The 22,306-nt window shown below is 42.2% G+C and overlaps 1 protein-coding gene across 1 annotated transcript in view; it reads left to right on the top strand.

The window, feature by feature from the left end:
- Adcy2 (adenylate cyclase 2) overlaps nucleotides 1-22,306 on the top strand; it is a 364,093-nt gene that overhangs the window by 266,016 nt on the left and 75,771 nt on the right. Inside the window, exons 8-14 of the mRNA XM_051151053.1 lie at nucleotides 1,206-1,364; nucleotides 2,366-2,498; nucleotides 3,701-3,877; nucleotides 6,470-6,513; nucleotides 9,978-10,058; nucleotides 14,873-14,942; nucleotides 17,731-17,828. Coding sequence (XP_051007010.1) covers nucleotides 1,206-1,364; nucleotides 2,366-2,498; nucleotides 3,701-3,877; nucleotides 6,470-6,513; nucleotides 9,978-10,058; nucleotides 14,873-14,942; nucleotides 17,731-17,828 — 762 coding nt within the window. The remainder of the gene's footprint in view (nucleotides 1-1,205; nucleotides 1,365-2,365; nucleotides 2,499-3,700; nucleotides 3,878-6,469; nucleotides 6,514-9,977; nucleotides 10,059-14,872; nucleotides 14,943-17,730; nucleotides 17,829-22,306) is intronic.

The raw sequence follows: 22,306 nt of genomic DNA, 5'->3' as shown, positions 1-22,306 counted from the left end.
CTGTTGGCATGAGAGTGCCTCAGTCCAGAGAAAGACTGACACAGGTGTTTACAGATTTCAGCAAAACTGAGTTAACAATTTGTTTCAAAGGTGATCAAAACAAAGTCAACTCATTGGCTCCACATTCTGTCACATGGTACCTGTTGGTCTCAGGTATGATTTGATGAGGAGATGAAAATAGTTTGCTTTCATATGTCCCCAATAATGAGTGACAGAATGGGTGTCTCTCATCCATTCTGGGATTCTTTGTTCTCTTTTTTCTTACATGAAGGGACAGCATTTATGCTCCCATTATGGAAGCATAACGTGGGTCAGGAAGTCTAGTGAAAGCATAACCTTTGAAGGGAGCCATTTATTTCTATATTAGTAGCCCATTTTGTGTCCATTTTAGCATCTTCTGATGCCATCAATATTGCACAGCCTGGGCCACTATGAGATGCTAGTTGTTTACTTTACTGTGATGTACAGCAATGATTGGTCTTTTCAAAGAGCTGCTGTCTGTCTGTGCTCCTTCCTCATTTACCCTTGAGGAATTCTCTCCAAGTGCTAAGATAATCTTCTCAAACACTTGTTTTGTAATAATACCATACATGGTGAATGGTATATGTGAGCATTGCCCAAAGTTTCTGTCTCCGCTTCAGTGACATTCTTCATTGGCTTCTGTCAATGGTTATAAGTAGCCATAAAATAGTGGATTCAATTTTTAATTACATTCCTTTTCATAATATGTCACATATTATTAAATCCCTAAATGTTATTTTTCTTGTTGCATAATATGGTTATCAAGCTTCCTTTAGGAAGCACTAGAATTGCAAATGGTATTTGAAATAGGGTCTGATACTGCAAGACAATGAAGCCCAGAGGTTTTGGGTTGAACACATAGCAAGAGGCCACACACAATGGACAGGCTCTTCGTACATGTTACTTGGAAATTTAAAAACAGTAGCCCGAATGCTTTGTTACCACTCTACACCACTGACAACCCAGGCAGACCCTAGAGCTTTGGGTCTACTTCTGGGATGGCTGGGAGAGAAAACCTTTCCTTTGGGTCCAAAACAACAAATGGTCCTCTGCCATGGGAGGGTCCATAGTGGCACTGCCAAAAGTGTGAAAGACTCTGAATAATAAAACACAGGGATATTTGCCATGAGCTGAGGGAATAAAAGGGCACTACTGAACTGTGATTCCCTTCCCTTTCCCTTTAGGAAAGTGAGGGATGCTACCGGGGTTGATATCAACATGCGTGTAGGAGTGCATTCTGGGAACGTCCTCTGTGGCGTGATTGGTCTCCAGAAGTGGCAGTACGATGTGTGGTCTCACGACGTCACTTTGGCCAACCACATGGAAGCTGGAGGAGTCCCTGGGTAAGATGAACCTTGGATTTCTCTCTGTAAGCTGGTGGCTCAATCAGCCATGCCAGGTGGACTGGGCAACATTGTATTTCTGAGTTTCAGATGACTAACCTCGCCTGTGTTGATACCATGACACCTGTGTCCAGTGGCCACTTAAGAAAAACATCTGACCATGCTCTCAGGATCGTGATATAATACTGGTGTATAGTGTAAAGACTCTGGGTTTATTCCCTGGCAACATACACGCACACACACACACACACACACACACACACACACACACACACACACACACACAGTAACACTGACACACAGAAACACATCTGTGCACATGCATACACACAACACACATACACACACAGAGTAACACTGACACACAGAAACACGTCTGCATGCATGCACACAACACAAAACACACACACACACACACACACACACACACACACACTTCTTTGGTTGCACATTCACAAATATTGATCTGAGTTAGCAGTGAACGATTCAGTATAGGCATGGCATCATTATAACAATGAAGCATCTAGAAGCAGTTGACTAAGCATCATAGTAACCACAGAGTCCACTTGTGGTTAGATGTCAGCCACGTGACTCTCAAATGTAAGGACTACAATTCGGAGAAGCACGAGAGCCAACAGTGAGAAGGGGACCCATCCTTTCATGCAGCTGCCTACTTTTGCTTAACACACCCCAGGTGTGAATTTTGACAGATATTTTACTTCAAAATTCAGTATGATCCAATATTTTCTGATGGCGTTCACCACATCCCCTGTGCAGGTTTCTGTGAGCACAAAGAATCTGCAAGTGTTAGTCACCCATGCTCTCTAGATGCCATTCTTCAAAGCAGCAGCCAGGAGGTATAAACTTCCACTGAAGTCAGTATATCTCCAAGCACACATTGGTTTTCCCTCACTCGGAAGAGAAAGTATTCCCAAAACCACAAACAAATAGAACACCTTCCCTTACATGTTTCCTTCTACATGTTTAAAATTCTATTTCAGACGTGTTCACATTTCTTCAGTCACCCTGGAGCACTTGAATGGGGCTTACAAAGTGGAGGAAGGAGATGGTGAAATAAGAGATCCATATTTAAAACAGCACTTGGTGAAAACCTACTTTGTAATCAACCCCAAGGTTGGTACCACTGTACAATGTCGATAATTAGCTCATTGTTTCTGTGATTGGGAAGGAAAAGCAAAGTGTTGTTGCAGGGGATGCTTTTAGCCAGGAATTAGCATAGTTCTCTGCTGTTCCTCACCCTTAAAACCACTTTAAATGCAATTGATGCTTGATTATAGAATATATTTTGTAATGGTGAATTCAAACATTTATTCTGAAAACAGTTGAAATATATCTGCTGTCTTTACACTGAGGGATGCTATTGTAAAGGTCTGCTTATGTTAGTGTGTTTTGTTGCATAACGTGGGTTATGAAAGCTCTCAGTGTGTACAGCCTTGATATCAGTGAGTTGAGAAGAAATAGAGATTTTGTTGAAACCATCAAAACATTAAAAAAAAAAAAAAAACCCAGTGAGATGAAAAAAAGATAACTTCATGGAAAAAAAAGAGGGAAAAGTCTTTGTGATTAACAAGCAAAGCTCAAAATCCAGACCCACTTTCCCTGTGTTCCAAAGAGCCCGTCCCCTGGGAAATACACAGAGAGGAAAGCACTGCTTCTCCTGGTGTTCACTTGCCTGTCTGATGGGATCGAGGGACTCAGAGCTTTCAGTGCTATTCTCTCAAATTCCTGCCAAATGGATATTATCATTATTTTTGGTTTAAGATCCCGAAGCTCTGGGCAATTGTACAACTGTCACCAAGTGGCACACAGCTGGTAAATGGTACAGAATATAGCAAGATGGGCCATACCAACCAAGATCACAAAATCGAGATAAAATCTATGGGTATTATTCTATGACAGCTTCCTTGAGGCCTGGGTTTCACCTTTAGAGCCACACTTATTAGCTTCACTGTTGACCTAGAGGCAAATGTGTGATAAGCATCATGATTGACAAGCAGTGTATAAGTGACATGTATTCAGGCCAAGAGCACCAAAACACAGGTATGTGAGGCCACCTAGTATGTGACCAACACAACCAAACCTAGTAACAAAACCATCAACACAAACTAAAGCAGATCCCAAGTCCTGCTCAAGTGTTTACTTTATGCATTACTATCCATTACATATCTGGTACTTTTACTCAGTTTCTATTACCAGTGAGTTTTACTACCTGAACAAATGCCACTGACTTGGACAAACCAGGCTGGGGCAGGATCAGAGGAGGCATGAGGGAGGTTGGAGTGTACCAGTTGTGATGCTCTGTTTCTCCTCACAAGGGAGAGCGACGGAGTCCTCAGCACCTCTTCAGACCTCGCCACACTCTTGATGGAGCCAAGATGAGGGCATCTGTCCGCATGACCCGGTACTTGGAGTCCTGGGGAGCAGCCAAGCCCTTCGCACATCTGCACCACAGAGACAGCATGACCACGGAGAATGGGAAGATCAGTACCACGGTACGCCCGCCTCAGAGCCGTGGGCATGGTGGGTAGGAGGGCTGGGAGCTTCTGCCTCAGCAAAGAGCCAGGCATCTCCCTCCAGTATAATGATTGTCGGCAGTTGTGCTGACCTCTGAGTCCATGGGGCCATGGGGTCACTGTTGTGAAACTGTTTAACTAAGTTCTTTCTTCTCTTACCATGTAGGATACCTTGAGCATCTTAATAACAGCAGGCATAGAGCCAGGATGTCTTGTTCCTGAGCATTATCAGGGCCATCTAATTCCCAGATGTTCAGGCTCTACAGCAGCACTGCCTACCCCATAGCTGTGATTCCCTGTTCTGGTTCCAACCAGAAATACCAAAGCTCCTCCCAATGGGGACTCCTGGAATAAGATGCAGAAAAGAATATGGAAAATAGCTCCGGAGGGGATGGTTAACATAATGTCAGTAGTACACTTCAATCCTGAATCCGAGGCCAGCTTCATGTGTAAAGGCAGTAGCTCATATTAGGATGGAGTTGAGATAAGACGCAACATTTCCTGGCTCCCATTGGCCAAGAAAGAGTGTGGCATCCTGTCGGGTGAAAGTCGAGTTTCCAACCTTCCTCTTCCCCATGCCTCACAGTCTGACGACAAATCCTTTATGTCCAGCAGATGAGGGCTACGCATCTGAGCTATCATATGGCCACATCATTTCCCCTATCCTTTCTGCCCTCTGAACTGTCCCATATAGCCCTCCTTGTTCTCTTTCAAATTCAAAAATTCCTTTTTTCGTTGGTTGTCGTTACATATTTAACTTTAAAACAGATGAAAACTGTGACTGACCAGTCAACAGAGGACAATGTTGGGACAGCTCTTAAGAGTTTACTTTTTATTGGCTGAGGGAGATCACAGTGGAATGCAATAAACGAGTAAGATCATCTCAGGTTCAGTAAGCACCATGAAGAAGTTAAATTTAAGGTATCAAGGAGTGAAATAAATAAATAAATAATAAATAAATAAATAAATAAATAAATAAATAAATAAATAAAAATAAAAAAGGATATCAAGGAGTGAAATGGTGTGTGTTCTGAGGAGAGGGGGTGGAAGTCTCAGGGTAAGAGCAAAATAAACTGAGGCTCTGACAGGAGAGCAAGGTCAAGTCCCTCAAAGGAATTGACTGTGGAGTCCACTGATGGTAGAGAGGAGGTGGGTGTGGCTGAAAAGTCATCAGCGAGTGGCAAATAGAAATTGTCTAGGGTGAGACATGGTTAAAAGTTCATAAGAACCTTTTATGGGTAGTGGGAAGTTCGGGAGTATCTCAAACCAGGAAGGAATGTGACAAACATATGCTTTGGAATGGCGCAGCGAGACTGCAGTGCTTCCATGGGAGAGCAGTGTCCTCCTGCTGAGTGGAGCAGCAGACACTGCAAGGAGCATATTCAAGGTCTATGTAGAAAGTAGAGCAGGTGAAACTAGATGGTGAAATAGATCCACACCAGCTGCGGGTCCCCCAGCTGGAAAATCATGATAAATTGAGGTGACAAATGCAAGGCAAAGTTGGTTACTTAAAATGGAAAGATCAGGAGCTTTCTAATAGCCACCATCATGTTGGCATAACTGCCATCTTGTTGGCATGCCTCCTCCGTATATAAAGCCAGCCCAGAAGGGCATGTATGCTTGTGCAGGAATGAAGCTTATGGGGGAACTTGGAGCTGGAGACGTCACTGTGATGCCTCAGATTTTAGTTGACATTGGGTGATGAAGAGCTGAATGAGACCATCACAAGAGAATGATCATTCCAGGAGGCCTGAAGCATTCTGGGCCTTCCAGCACTCAGGAGGCTTAGAAAAGGCACCCCAGGAATCTAGTGTTCAGTTGCCAATTCAAATCAATATTTCAATATTCTTAGTTTAAAAAAACAAACAAAAACATGAAGCAGAAGTTTGCTTGAATTTACCATTCTAGCTTTTATTTTAATTTCACTACAAGTATACAAAAGTATCCCTGTTGTTTTTGTTTGGTTGTTTTTGTTTTTGTTTTTTTAAGCTGTCTGGCTGTTATTTGGCGTGAGGCATCTTGCTGTCAGCACCAACCCATGTCTTCCTCTCAGTCTGTCTAGGACTTCAAGCTTCCTTATTTTCTGTTTCTATTTCTATTTCTTTCTGCCCGTTGTGTCCTGAGTCCACACACTTATCCCATGACGCCATGTCTTATAGCCTCAGTGATCAGTCCCTGGATGGTCAACAGATGTCCACAGGTCTCCTTGTGTTTTAAAGACTGTCTAATATTTGTGTGATGTCAAGGTTCATTTGCACGTTGTTGCAAGCCTCTGATGACTCTGATGAGGTCTTCTGAAGGCCTCTACTAAAAGCCAAATTTGCACATTTCAAGATTGTAAACTTTAAAAAAGAAACAAATAAAGTTGCTACTCCCAGCATGTTTATGGATCATGCCAGCATTTTAAGTGTTTATGATAAGCCCTTTACTTCAGATGAATTATCACTTAGTTATATAAATTATATCCACCATTATAAAAGAAGTATGCATCACATCAGAATCAGTGGCACATTCTTCCTGAAAGATGCTTTTGACACTAATTGAGGGTTTTTTTTTTTTTTTTTTTTGCAGGATGTGCCAATGGGTCAACATAATTTTCAAAATCGCACCTTAAGGTATGGCTTGTCATTGACTACTTAATTTTTAAAGGCATATTTCTTGTTATTTATTTCTGAGAGTAATTATCATCAATTAGAGCCACTTCAAAGGCATCTTCCAAAAGAGCAGCTACTGTGAAGAGCCCTATCAAATTACTCCCAGCTTCTAAAAATGGAATATTAGCATCTTGTTATTAGGCTTGAGGGGGAGGAGGAGGAAAACACCACCTGTGCGACAGTTTGCACTGTTAAGTGTTTTCCCGAAGTCACTCTTCCTACTAGAGATACAGAGTTTTACGAACCTGGATTGTTTTACATTTTTCAAGTGCTGCTTAAAATCAGTTTGTTTTGAATCGCAAAGATGACCCTCCCCCCAAGCTGCCCATTCTGTTTAAAAGGAAAGATCTTTTCAAGAATGTCCTCACATGTCCTGCCACTACCCACAATAAGCCAGATCCCTGTCTTTTGGTTTAATTTTATACATGAGTGTTTGTGTGCATGTATTTATGTGCAACCTGTGCATATATGGGCCACAGGGGCCAAAAAAGGGTGGCTGAGTCCCTGGAATTAGGAGTTTCAGATAGTTGGAAGCTATCACATGGCTGTTGGGAAATGACCCTGTCCTCTGCAATAGTGACAAGTGCTCTTAATGACAGAGCCATCTCTCTGGGCCCCACTACATATTTAACCCCACACTCCTCTATCTCTGGTTTTACTGTAATATTGGAATAATTAACGTAAGTTACTGGCACAAAAGTTAAGGTAACTTTCTTTTCCACACAAAGGGCGTATTTTCCTATAGGATATGCAGTGTGTTCAAGTAGAAAACAAACACACCTGGCCAGCCTGTTTCTTTTCCCAGAGCCCTTCCATATGGCTGCTGCAATGAGCCCCAGTTTGTATTTTTGCAAATGTGAAATTTTAGCGTTGAAATGTAATACTTTCATCCTTATGTTAATTAGATGATAAAGCTCTTGGTTTTTTTCAAAATGTGTTACTTTTCCATGATATGTACTATGTTAAAGAGAATTTAAAGTGATTTTAAAAGATTATACAGTATCTTTACATCGCTGTGCTATCTTGAGAAGGCATCCCCTACCAGGGATGGTGCGATGCTCACACAAGTGTTGACAACTATTCTCAGGAACATCTGCTCTCAGTAGACACCACCGAGCAGCTCAGTTTCAAAGGACAAGTTACAATGGAAATGCTTCATGGGAGCCTAACACAGGGCAGGGCAGTGTCCTCAGGAATGAGGGTTGCCAGGAGTCTAGTAAAAGCATGCTATCATTTATCTCTTGTGCCAGAGGAAATCTAATTTTATACGGACTGTGCTCCCAAGGGGTAGATGCTGCTGCCTAATTGTTACAGAGAACAGACAGTGGGGAAGCGGGAAATGCCAAGTCTTGTGACTACCAAAGCTGAAGCCAGGACTTGGTTTTATAAACAGCATCCAGCCACTTGTGCCTCCAAAGCTCCGGTAGGTTAGAAATGGCCCCTTGCATACTTGTTCCTCTTTCTCTGTAGTTGTTGATGTTTAGTGGTCTCTAAACATTGTGGAGAGAACACAACTTTTGAGTCAGACTGAGTGGGCTCCCTCCGGCTTCTGGGCTTTGTAACCTGGATGCTTACAAATGTCTCTGAGGTTTTTACCTAACCACTTGCTAGTGGACTTGCCGAGGCATGTGGGTAGGGCAGGTCTGAAAAGGACAAAACCTAGATGAGTGTTGACACATTGGAGAGAAGGATGGAGCCCAGAGCCGAGGGAAAGCTGAGCTCAGAGTCAGGGGCCAGTGAAATGACTGAGAAATCAGCAGTGCTGAACCAAAAGGGCAAAGACCCCTCAGGCCAATCAAGATGTCTTGGTTCGTGGACCAATAGGAATACAGGTGCCTCGCCTTCTCCACAGTGGAGTCACACAAATAAGAAATCTGTGTGTACAGCAAAATCTACCTGGGCAGCAGATTAAATTCAAATTAATCATCATAACATGCACTTTGTGGCTACTTCACACTTTACACGGTGAGCCCCGCACAGACATTCTTGCACTAACACTGAGCACAGAGCGGAGAAACAAAGCTAACACATCAGCTAGACCTCTCGGGAAATGTGTACGTTAACCTGTGAATGCCAGGCTAACTGCGCATGTTCTTAGATGTGGCCAGAATGTGAAAAAGAAAACCACTGAAGTGAAGTCCCAAAATTCCAGTCTCATCCTGGAACTGGGGTATTGAAATGAGGGTCTGAGTACCTCACTGGGAGCCGGTAAATGAGGGTGCATGTCCGCACCAGATGATTGCTAAAGCTCTACTTAAAAAATAAAAAGATTACAAAGGGAATGGAGGTGAGGCTTGGTGGTAGAGCACAGGATGATCCCCTGTAAGGCGCAGCGAGATCCCCAAACGAACAAAAGCAAAGGGCCAAAATCAATGTGCCTTCTTCAAGTGGGCTGGAATTTAGTGTGCTGAGACCTCATCAGTGATCTGCCCGGATGTGTACAATTGGAACCCTCCCGGTCAGTTTTGTTTTAGAATGAAATCAGCCCTTGGCCTTTCTGAGAATGACAGAGACAGAGGAACACAAAGTGCAGAGTGTGAGAATATAAACACGGATAGTTCTGTGAGATTTAGTTACAGATAAGTGATGAGTGTGACATTTCCTGTTTGTGCGCTTATCTGTACGTAGGACATATCAGACCCCGGGAACTCCCAGCAGTATTCCAGATTAGATCTAACCCCTCAGTATTGAGCCACATAGCCACAGGTATCTGAAGACAGGTACGGCCTCATTTAGACCGAAGTGAGGGCCAACCTGTGCCTTCAACCTTTCCAGTAGATATTTAACTCTCAAAATAGATAGCAATCTCATGGTCTCCTTTATGCTATTCTCATGTGAATTAATCATCTTTCAGGGTGGGGGCTCCCACTTTCAGTAGTCGTAGTTCGCTTAGGAACTGCCTTGAGTTGGGTCTTAAGATCACCCAAGACCATGTGTGGTAATGTATAAGTCTGCAAACAGAAGCAGGCTGGCTGTGACTGCGACTTTTGCAAACCACAGACGACTTACATTATATTCTATTATATTCAATGCGTTACATACGAAATGAAACTCTGAGAGGTCTAAACAAAGACTGTAGTAGCTCTGCAAGTTCTTTGAAACTGGCTGAGAAGTCCATCAAAAAGGAATGACCAACACAAATTCCTCCGGGGATGTCTCTACAGCCAGTGTGTTCTAATCAAGACTTGCAGTTTACCAAGGCTCCATGCCAGGGGGTTAGTGCACCGCTTAGGGAAGGAAGGTCCTTTTGTGTCAAACACTAAGGACTTCCAGTGGTGATTTGAAAGCCCTGGGAGTTTCACAGACTAGTATTTAGTGTAGTCTTGGTCAATTGATTCAGTCCCTGCTGTGGGTGTGTGCTCATATTTACCTTATATTTACCTTCACACTAACATTCGCACTCACAGTGTTTCCTTTCTGCGTAGAACTAAGTCGCAGAAGAAGAGATTTGAAGAAGAATTGAATGAAAGGATGATCCAAGCAATTGATGGGATCAATGCTCAGAAGTGAGTGGTTTGTCTTCTGTTGGCCTACTTCAAAGCCCAGTGTGTTAATACAGTGTTGTGTTTTCCAGTGCTGCCATCCCTACCGTGGCAAACCCAAGTGTCTCGGCCAGTTTGTCAGTTCATCCCAGCTGCTCTCCTTAGGAGCTTTTGTTAACAGCATTTCTGTTGTGCTATAAAAATTAAGTTCTGCCTATAAAATAGTCACCCAGTTAGTAGTAAACAACATGACAAGTATTATACAAGGAAAATGCATGTGCCAAGTTATATACTTTGTTTTTATGTTGAAATTTAAAACAAAATTACATTATTTTCCCCTTTCCTTTTCTTTCTCCAGTTCTTCCCATGTATCCCCATTCTCTCTCTCTCTCTCTCTCCCTCTCTCTCTCTCTCTCTCTCTCTCTCTCTCTCTCTCTCTCTCTCTCCCCCTTATTGTTACATATTTTAAAATAGAACATCTTAGACACCCAGAGGAGCCTGCAGAGACTGATCCACCAAACAAGGACCATGCATCGAGAGGACCTAGGCCCCCTGTTCAGATGTAGCCAATAGGCAGCTGAGTCTCCATAGGGGCACCCTAATAAGAGGAGCAGGGGCTGTCCCTGTTATGGACTCTGCTGCCTGCTCTTTGATCACTTCCCCATGGTGGAGTGCCTTACCCTGCCACAGAGCAAGAGCATACAGGCAGTCCTGATGAGACTTGATAGGCTGGGGTCAGTTGGTAGGGGAGGAGGGCTCCCCATCTCTGAGGACTAGGGGAGGGGCATGGGGGAGAAGAGGGAGGGAGGGTAGGGCCAGGAGGAGACAAGGAGCGGGGCTATGTTTTGGATGTAAACTGGATAAATTTTTATAAATAATTTAAATTAAAAGAAAAGAAATTTATATAACATCTAATAACTGAGTGCCTAGAATTGATTAGTAACTGTTCAGTAATTTAATAATAATACATAATAAATAAATAAAGCATGGAGAAACTTAGCTGTTTCATGAAACTCGTCTGTATCCTATAGGAACTCCTCTGTGCCATAGAAGAACTTGGCTATGTCACAGAGAGAAAGTCAGCTATGACATGGAGGACCTCATTTATGTCGTAAAGGATGCTGCCTGTTCCATAGATGACTCACCTGTGTCATTGAGGACCTCACTTATGTTAGAGAGGACTGTCCTGCACCATAGAGGGAGTCAGCTGTGCCACAGAGGAGCACACCCATGTCACAGAGATCTCACAGAGGTCCAGAGGCAACTGAAGTGTCCAGTACACTTAGACAATCTGGCTCTCCTTTCCTCTGTGGGCCCTTCCTCCCACTTTCTCTCCTTCTCTTCCCCTTCCCTTCCCTCAGTTCTCCTTTTCTTTCCTCTCCTTTCCTGTCACTCTATAGCAACAATTTCCAAAAATAATATCTGACCTTATCAGTCCACATAATTCTTTTCAAATAGTCTAGTCAGTTCTATAAACACCTCAGAGGGGAGAATGCAGGCCTAGCCATATCAAGTAAACAGACCATGATATTAAATGCAAATTCCGTACAAGTCATGAGAGGGACTTTCATGGATAAGTCACAGGAGAGACCTTTGGGGACCTCACAGAGACTAAATGTGTGGAGATAATGTAGTCGTTCAATCCAAAAACACCATTAGATGTGAATATCACTTATTGCTTCAAGCAAGAAGCCACAGGTCAGATAGGCCTTCCTATGGGAAAGGGGGAGTGAGAGAGTATGGATTTGCTGTTTGTTTGGTTATTTCCTCAGGAATTCCTGCCAGGTAGGGTTCCATGCTGGGCTTTGGCAGTGCTGGGCATGTAAGTCCTCCTGTTGCCTTCCTGCAGGACACAGGAGCTGTAAACCTGTACATGCAGGCCACGCCCTCATGGGAAAGGGAGAAATGCTCCTATTTCCGGCTTTAAAGTTTATTCTTATTTTATTTACAAATTTTTGTTTTCTGGGAGCAGTTTTGTTTTGTTTTGTTTTGTTTTGTTTTGTTTTTGAGACAGGGTTTATCTGTGTAGCCTTGACTGTCCTAAACTCATTTTGTAGACCAAGCTGGCCTTGAACTCAGAGATCTGCCTGCCTCTGCCTCCTGAGTGCTGGGATTAAACGTATGCACCACTACACCCAGCTTCTGGGAGCATTTTTAAAATTAAATTTTGATTTTTTTTTTTTTTTTTAGTAAAAGAAAAATAAAATTTGGCATTATTTACCTGCTTGTGGTACACACACTCTAATAAGCACAGTTGTAACAGTGAGTATGGATAAAATTTGTTTTGTGGGCAGCAAGATAGAACAACTGGTATAGGAGCTTGTGACTGACCCTGACGATCTAAGTTCAATCCCCAGAACCAGGAAGAATTGACAAGTTACCCTCTAACATCCACACATCAGCAGAGGCATGTATGTGCCTAAATACATACCCACTCGTGCACACAAAATCAATTAAAACATAATAAAAATTATAAATGCATTATTATTTTCCGGGTATTTTAATAAGAATCAACTTTTTTTTATTCCTAATTTAAAATTTTAAAACTGCTCCCCCAAAATAGAAATCTATAAATAAAATAAGAATGAACTTTAAAAAGTGGAAATAAAATCAAGGGTTGAGTCTTAACAGTAGTCTCATAGAATAGATCAAAGTCTACATCTGTTACAGTAGTAAGAAATGCCAACAGTATTTGCTTTGAAAGCTGTAGCTTCACCTTCAGCTAAGCAGTGCAGTTCTCAATTGCAGTTTTAATGGCAACTATTCTGGAACATACTGTTGGCTCAGAAGCCTCAGGTAAAGGGCTATTGGCGCTGTCTTCTGAGTCAGTCAGGCTGGTAATGGTGACAGTCTGGTGGTGGCAGTCAGGATAGAGAAGGGGTCGAGGACCCTAGCAATCCCACCTCAGCATTGCTCATCTCCCAGCTATGGAATCGTTAACCACCATCATGGATGCCAGTCTGCTCTCACAGGCCTGCTCTGCAATCTTGACAAGTGCTTGGCAAACAAACCATTTCACTTCTTTTTCTACCATGACTCCTCACAAATGTTCACCCTGCATCTCCCTAATTCAGTGTATTGCAAACATGCTCTGTTGAGAACTTCAGGGCCAGCAAGATGGCTGAGTGGGTGAAGGAGCTTGCTGCCAAGCCTGATGACCTAAGATGATCCCTGCGACCCACATGATGGAAAGAGAAAACCAACTCCTGCAAATTGTTCTCTGCCATCCATGTGTGCACTGCGCCATGTGATAAACAAATACATATAATTTTAAAAAGAAATGTATGTGATTTATAATTGTTGAAATGTTTATATAACTTTTATGGAAATTTGTGTAAAACACATTCCTTTGAGATTTTTGTAATGCATGTACTCAGATATATATATATAGATGGGTAGGTACATACATACCTAGATATAAAGATAGACATATAGATGGGCAGATATATAGACAAATGAATGAATAAAAAGAGATAGATGTTCTATAGGCAGATGATAGATACAAGGATAAATAGATGGATGTGGATGGGCAGACAGATAATGATACATAGATGACAGATGATTGATAAATGGATAATAAATGATTGATAGATGATAATAGATAATAAAAATATCAAACATCCGTATCTAGATATCCATGTAAATATGTGTAATTACAGATATATGAGGCTATAAACATATACAGACCTCCATATTTAAGACTATGTTTTTCAATTAGGCGAAGTTTTATTTAAGGAAATTTAGGAAAACAGGCATGCATGCTCTTCAATGACCAGCGATCCAAACCGACCAGTAATGATTTGTTCTCGGTGTCTCCAGATACTTCTCTTCATCGGATCTGGACGTGGTCTTGCATTTCTGTAGTCGTTAATGTGATAAACGTGTATCTGTCTGTCTCTCTCTCATCTCATTTGTTGTCAAATGCGTGGCTGTGTGGCTCATCCTGTGCTCCATTCCTTCCTCTGTGCCCTGGGCTGCTGCTCCCTGGGGGTTACAGCAAGCATTCCAGCAAACATCTTTGTCCTTATACCTTCACTATGTCTACCGATAACAGATTTGTGAAAGACATAATGTGGTGTGGAGGGAAAGGATGAACTCACACATAGGATTTTCATTTATTTTTCAGTATCAGGTTTATGTGCACATGTTTGTGATGTTTTAAGTTTATATCAACATTATAATCCAGTGGATCTTTATATTGCTATTTTTATCAGTCATTTAAGGAGGTGTATTTGTATATAGCACTGGGTTCCATAAAGACAGTTTCATTCAATATATAATATATTCTAAATGTGTGCCCCACCCCCAGCCCTGTGCTCTCCTTTTCCTCCTTCCCTGACCTCCTCCTCCTTGATTCTCATAAACAAGTAACTATTTTAATGAGTCTAGTCACTATGGAAATCAGTATAGAGGTTCCTCAAAAAATTAAAACTGTATCTACATATGACTTGATTTTTCAAAGCATCATTCCAACATGTTTTTTAACCTTCTTGAAATGAGAAAGTGACAATGAGTAGATGTGGCTGAAGTCTTGGGACGAATTCTCCTGTTAGCTATTTACGTGGTTAACTTCAGTTTTGATCCAATACGTCAGTTGTAATATGTGAATTTTCCCAGAAGGGCATTGTGTGACTGTGCATGTTACATGTATAGATCCTGCTACATTTGTAGATATTTCTGCTATCTAAACCAAACAAATCGACATTATATGCCAAAACTATATTCAGATTGGCAGGGTTTACATTCAAGAAAGAAAAATGCTGAGCGTTTTATTTTATTTTAAATAGCTCCAGATGCTTGGTTGGATGTTTGAAGTTGTCTGTCTTTCTCACTTCCAGGCAGTGGCTCAAGTCTGAAGACATTCAGAGAGTCTCCCTGCTTTTCTATAACAAGAATATAGAAAAAGAAGTAAGCCATTTTCCCTATTAAAACTATTACAATTTTCTTTCTGAAATAGTTTTGATTTTACTCATGAAACTGAGTGAATATCTTTAATATAGTTTTCAGTGAAATACTCTACTCATATCTGTGTTTGAAACATTTGTTGAATTTGTTCTCCAATAATTTCAGACATTGGGCATTCTGGTTTCTGCAACACCCAATGCACACTGCCTCTAACTGGGTCAGGGCTGCCTGGCTCGCCTCTGCTGCTTCCGGGCACTCAGTCAGCACATTTTTTTTTTTTTTTTTTTTTTTTTTTTTTGCCAAACTCTTTCTTTGACCCATTGGTATCCTCTGCACTCCTGGTAGTAGAGATGCATGGCTGAGATTCAGAAACAACAGGAAACAGCAATAGTTTTTGTGTAAAATTTTCTCAGAAAAGCCTTTAAAGCCATGAGTCTCAACCTTCCTGATATGAAAGCCTTTACTGCAGTTCCTCATGTTACAGTGACCCCAAACCACAACATTAGTTTCATTGCTACTTTATAACTGTAATTTTGCTACTGTTACAAATCATTTTGTAAATATCTGGTTTTCCAATTGTCTTAGGTGACCTCTGTGAAAGGGTCACATGACCCCCCAGAATGGGTCACGACCCATAGGTTCAAAACTGCTGCTTTAAAGCAACAACAACAAAATCACTCCTAATAAATTGGCAGTGCTGTTGCACAGATTTTTCTAATATGTTGACAAAAGTCTTGGGTTTACATCTAGCCACTTCATTAGGAAAATTAGAAAACTCAAACTTTTAATTTTTCTGCATCTAAAGACTTTGGTACCATGACTCTTAGAGCTGGCTTAGAGTCAAAAAAAAAAAAAAAAAAAAAAAAAAGCAGAAGATGTTTGATTTTTACAGATTTGCTAAGCGCAGGTTTAAAATCGCCCCAAGAAGGATGTGCAGTTCTGTTAGGCCACCTGAACCCCACCCACTCCTGTTTTTGTGTTGATAGAAGGAACCGGGATCAGAGGTCACGTCCATCATCCAACCTCGTAGTTACCAGTGCAGGTTGAACAACATGATTAGGTCGGTGGCAGCATTTGCACAACTGTCATGAATATTCTACTCAGAAGACTCAGCTCATAGTTTTGTTGAAACTGAATGAAAACATCAAGCATCGCAAGTCTTTCCAAAGCCCGCGAAGATGGATCTCACCAGCACGCCCAAGTTTCCCTTTGTGTGCCTGGTCAAGAACACCAGTTGCCGCCTCCTCAGTAAAACGCTTTGTCTAAAAATTATTACCAAATTAATACTTAGTACCATCTTACCCTAACAAAGAGATGCTTAAGGGCTGCCACACTATACCATCCTTCTAGAAAGTCCTTGGTTGATACCAAAAGGCAAATCAACCCATCTCCAACAGAGCTCTGGAGAAGTTAAAAGCTAAGGAAGGAATAGGAATGCATAGGGCCTAATCACACTCCAGCAATTATGCTAATGTAATGCCTTCATCAGCATGCAAATTGTCCTGGCTATTAAGTCACAAAATTCAGCAGGAAAAAAAAAACTCTAATAAGGAGAAGGTAATCATCATTAAGAACACACAGCTTTTGAGTAATTGTACACTCGGTCCCTGTGTGTGCATATCTGCAGATGCCAACACTAAGGCGAAGTTTGGAGAACACTGGGCTTTAGGCTCCCACAGCCTGCACTTCTAGTAAAAGGGGAGAGAGTAGAGTCAGCACCAAAACGTGAGTGGTTCCAGTTCAAGAACTGTATCTGTTTCTTCCCAACTTAGGAACCAGGCCAGGCAGTTCCTAGGTGAACCAGCGAGGTAGCTGACAGAACCCGAGAGTTATCTACAAAGAAGTTCCGATGCCATTTCACAAAAACTTCGTCTCCTTTAATTCTGTTCTGCGCTCGGTTTGGGAAGCCTGTGTACTTTCCTGGGTGGAAGGCTGCCTTCAGTCTTCCTGATACAGATCCTAGGGCTTTGTGCACTGCGAGTCCCATAGCATATTAATCATTCATATTAATATGAATTCTGCTCTGGAGTCCCCTCAACCAGAAACAGGAACAGAAATAGTTTCTGCCTCCCTGTGGGTCTGTTGTCAGGCTGTGTGTTTAATACCTAGAACACTCCGAGTTGTAAATCACTTGGAACTGAGCTCGGAGCCACCACCATCATCAGAGGCTGCAGTGGTGTCTGCCTTTGTGTCCCTGAGTCAACCAGGAACAATGGTCCTGCATTTTAGACAGAACCCCTAGTAATGCTGGACAAGGCAAGGGAGGCTCCCTGACCCAGCCTCAGAGCCAATCCCACAGACCTTTAGTCTCCCATCTTCACTCAACACTTTAAGTAGCATTGAGACAAATAATGAGATAAAATGTTGAAAAGCGTGCATTTCCTATGTCTGTCGGTACCTATGTTGCATATATACAGTGTCATCGTTTAGAAACTCATTCCCTTTCTCCAAATAATGCTAGACAACAGAAACTAGGACACGGGCAAGATCGACAGAGCCCTTCCAGGCAGATTTTTTTTTTTTCTGGGCTGTTTTCTTCCTTGCTGGCTTGACCTCATTTCATGGAAGTGGGTTTTCAGCGTTTACAACCATGCATCGCAGCCTTTGTAAGTCACCCACAGTTCATCCAGAGGGAGGACACTCTTACTGCCTGAGACAAGCAGCCATCACTTGTTTCTGCTGAAATCTACAATTCCCAAGCATCACCCTGTCCCAGATGTAAATAGGCTACCGGGTAGCTACGCGAAGCTCTTCTCAAGGCAACAACCAACCATGTCCTTTTCCTCCTTAGTACCGAGCCACTGCCCTGCCGGCATTCAAGTACTACGTGACCTGTGCCTGCCTCATCTTTCTCTGCATCTTCATCGTACAGATTCTTGTAGTGCCAAAGTAAGTCAATGAGCCCACCCCCGGTGGGATTCTCAGCTGGAGCCTGGGTGGATTTAAAGGTTATGCAAGACTGCTAAGTTACAAAACAGAGGGGCCGTTCATCTTCGTCGAATCACAGCAGTGGTGAGGTAGTGCAGATTTTGGTGGTTAAGGCTTAGTGATGATAATATTGGATTTTCAGTATGGCTAGTCTGACTTTCCTTATAGAAATGTTTATAAATAAATTTGACCTTTATTCCTTGGTCTTGGTTGTCGTCTGATGCCCAGTCTCGAAAATATAGAGCAATATGCTTTATCTACAAAGAGCTCAATTGCTCTAGTTTCTTATAATGTCAGGCACCAAGCCTAGAGCCTTCAGCATGTGAGATGAGTGTTCTGCCACGTGCCAGGACCAATATCTAGTTTTTTGTTAGAAATGACACCATTTCTGATTTTTTTAGATGACATTGATGGGGCTAGAGAAATGGCACAGTCATACAGCGCTCACCTAACAAGCATGAGGAACTGACATTGGAGCCCTAACACCCACAGTAAAAACTCGGTCCTGCAGCACATCCTGTAGCCCCAGCACTGGGTGGGGTCAGAGACAAGTGGATCCTGGGATTTTTTTTCGTCAGTTATTTTAGCCAAAATGACAAGCTTCAGGTTAGGTGAGAAACACTGTCTCAAAAAAACTAAGGTAGCTAGCAGCAACCTCCGGCCTCCACAGCACACATGCACAGAACACTACACCTGCACATGTACATGTGCATGTGTGTGTACATACATGTCATTAGAGGAAAGAGCAGCACCTGCTCTGGGCATGCCCACACCTCCATTTTTTGTACATTCTGTGAGCTATGCACCCTCCTTTTGTCTTAAATCCACCCTCTGTAGTCCAGCTGATTTTAAGAGAGACATGGATACAGAGGAGGAAAATCTGAGCCAAGCAGGACCCATACTTTAGGATGAATTCCTTCAGGCCCTGCCCACTGGCAAAAAGCATTTCATTGTAACCGGGGAGGCTGGGGTCTCATCTCAGAGTTCTTAGGCTCCGTAATAAAAGAATTTAAGAACAGATTCAGAAGAAAGCTTGAAGGCAACTTTATGAGAGTTTTAAAGAAAAATGCAGGGCAAGTAAGCTCTAAATGTTAGAGAATTCCTGAAGGAAACTGATGGGAAAGGAGGCGAGAGCAACCTATGCCATTTGTGAGCAACTGTGGGGTAGAAATGTTGATGTGGAGTGGGACTTTAAAGAAAGAGTGAGATTGCCCTAAGTAACTGGGGTTTTTGGACAATATCTGGAAGAAAGAGATGGAGAAAAGAAAAAAGTTACACTTTTCTGAGTAATTCAGAAAATCAGGCAGGCTTAAGCCAGTACTCACCCAGTGGTGAGAGAATTTCTGAAAGGGGACGTACATTCTTCTTCTCATCTCTTTAGCATGGCGCCCGGTGAATCAGCCTTTCTTAGAAGTGGCTGCTTGGCCAGGTGATTGACAGGCCGGGCTGGATTACCATTGTGTTTGGGTAGCTTAGACTCTTAGGTCTTTAACCAACGGCAGGAGTAAATTTCAGTCTCTTGACAAAGGAAAATAGCTATCGTCAATGGGCATCAACAGAACACTGATTGAGGTTTCTGTGACAATCCTCCATCTTAAAAGGTAACCTCACATAATTTAGGGGATGCACTGAAACTGAGGGATAGATACAGTCAGCTTCCACCATGAAAAGCCAGAGATCTGGTTCCAACGCTGTTCACCAGACAGGAGCAGTGCCTGGACTGGTGTTCTGGTCACATTGCCACGTACAGTCAAGGCAGGGTTACTCAGGACCCAGACCTCCATCCTGCCTCCAGAGTCTGTACCCTAAGCTGCCTATCCACTTTCTGTCTCCTGCTTTTGCCGTCCTGTTTCCTAAAGGAGCCATCCACTCATACTTTCTTAATGTGGCTGTCTCCAAAGAAGACAGCTCTCAATTTTGTTTAGAGGACGTTTTAAGAAATTCATCATTCTTATAATAAATGGATATATAGAAAAATTCTGAAATAGATTTTTTTCTTGCCACCACTTATTTTGTAGGTGCCAAAAGAAAAAAAGAAAAAAGCTAGCAAGCAAGCATTTTCAATCTGCCAGGATTCAATGGTGTGCTCCAATTTACCCTGTGTAGTGCATTCAGGATTTGTGGGCAGCCAACCTGCTTAGCTTGAGTGGCATTTTTTTTCCTGACCAAGATGCTTAGCAATTAGAAACAAGTGCTGTCTTCCCCTCTATACAGTAAAGTTTTCTTTTCTTTTTTTTTTTTTTTTTTTTTTATCCTGGGCACTGAGCCAAAACAATGGCATTTATAGGAGTAATAGCAAGGCAAGGCATTATTCATATGTATAGTTCCTCAGCTGTCTCTCCAGTTTTGGAGAGGTTCCTGCCAGATTTCCTTCTTTTCTACAAATTTCCATCAGCAGACATGGGCAAAAGGCACCCTTTTTCTCTACTTAAAAAAATCCTCGGTGAAATTTCCTACTGTCAGCTGATCAGCTTTCCGTTCAAAAATGCCAGCAAATTAAGTTTCTTTCTAGGACCAGGCCTGCAGCAGCTGGCACATGAGAGAAATGTGTCCCCTACCCAGACTTCCAGGGAGCAGAAGCATGGGGGTGAAGTCATGACTGTCCAGAGCACTGTGGCCTCATTGCTACTGTTGAGTCCATGAGCCTGTGCATCTCCTTGCATCTGTCCATCACATGAGCCTCTGTGTTACCAACACCCTAAGTGATGCGGGGATGTCACTCACTGGAAGGAGTTAGAAGCGTGGATGGCTGTTTTAAAAAAACATCCCCAAAGAAGACAAAAACCTGATTTTTAAAAAAAGCAGTTCATAGTTCTCAGTATTAATAAAGAGATTTCAAGTAAGTATTCCTACAAAGTTAAAAAAAAAAAAAAAAAGACGACATTACATAATGCAGTGTCATCCTGCAATGTTGGCTTTGGTTTTCTTGTCTTTTCTATTCTTCTGCATCTTGATGAGCCCAGGGAAAATCTGTTCTCTAGAGCTTCACCACATGCTTGTTTCTAACTTGAACACTCACGAGTTGACCATCAAGCCCTGTGCAGGCCACACAGGCCAGCTTTACTGCTGGTGTTGTCAGATGCAAGGCCAGGCAAAGGCTCCTGCAGCTGAGGTGGCTCCAGGCCCCCTGCCTGTCTCAGAGCTCTTGTTGTATTGCCTTTCTTTTCTTCTCTCACCTAACTTTTGCAGGAGCCCTGTTTATTTCTATTTAAATGATGTTTGCTTTCAACTGTTTTAAAGAGACACAGAGTGGACACACACACACACACACACACACACACACACACACACACACACACACACACACAAAGAGAGAGAGAGACAGAGTAACAGCACAGACACCCCAGTGTCCACAGCACATAATTTCCAAATGCTAAGCCTGTTTCCTGTATACTACAAATATGATTCTTCTTCTGGGCACTGTTTGCATTTTATGTGTGTTTCCTAAATTATCTTTGCAATTTGTTCAATTGTAATACATGTTGGTGTGATGCTATTTAATCTATATTTTTATCATATTTGTTTATTAGTTCCCTCACCTCTACTATCTTATCTTGATAACTTATTTGTATTCATACTCCTAATTTTTAAAGAATTAATCAAATTCTTAAATTCTCCTGCCGGTTCTGAAGCACGGGTCCCCACATGTATAATTCATGTGGATTCTTCCCGTTCTCTGTTATTGCAGTCTCATTGCATGCCTTTGCAGGAAATCTGCATCCTTTAAGAATTTTTGTCTCTTCTGACTTCTTGGCACAGATGTGCACCTGCCCCTATACTCGTAAGTGCCTGAGTGTCGCCTTTCCTGTCTTTGCTGAGTTGATGAGCTGCCTGCCTACAAAGGAGACAATGCCATACCCATTGCTTCCCTTCCACCCCAGAGCTCCCAACTGTGCGTTGTGTTTCCATTTTGGGCTGCAAGCTCTACAGTCTTTTCCTTCAGGTTCCACTACTTTGTATGTCTGTGCTACATTTAGATTAATTCAACACCCACTTTACATTTATAATTCCAATTATAAGTGTGTTTGCTGCGTTACTGTGAAAATGTGACTTCTAAGATACACAGTTCTATATTTTGTCTGTTGATTTTGAACATCCATTTTTTTCATCTGCTGTGATAATCTGGTTGGCTTCATTCCATTAGTTACAGCTCATAAGTGGATGGATTGTGTCACTTGGCCTGTTGACTATGCCAGGGAGGTTTCTCCTTTCATTATTTCTAATTTAGACATGTTTTCATAGCCAGGGCTCTTTTTCACAGTTACCTCATTCATTCTTTCTTATAAATGCATCACCGAGATTGTTTTTCATGCCGGAGACCTCTGAAATTCACCTGCTCAAGGTACCATATTTGGCTATATCCCTAGGTGGATAATGTCTTAGTAGGTCACGGGGCCTTGTATCAACATCCCTGGCATGGAATGAGACTGAGAATATTG

Source organism: Acomys russatus, chromosome 9 (assembly GCF_903995435.1).
Source record: "Acomys russatus chromosome 9, mAcoRus1.1, whole genome shotgun sequence".
NCBI lineage: Eukaryota > Metazoa > Chordata > Mammalia > Rodentia > Muridae > Acomys > Acomys russatus.
This window is presented reverse-complemented; position numbering and strand designations above follow the sequence as displayed.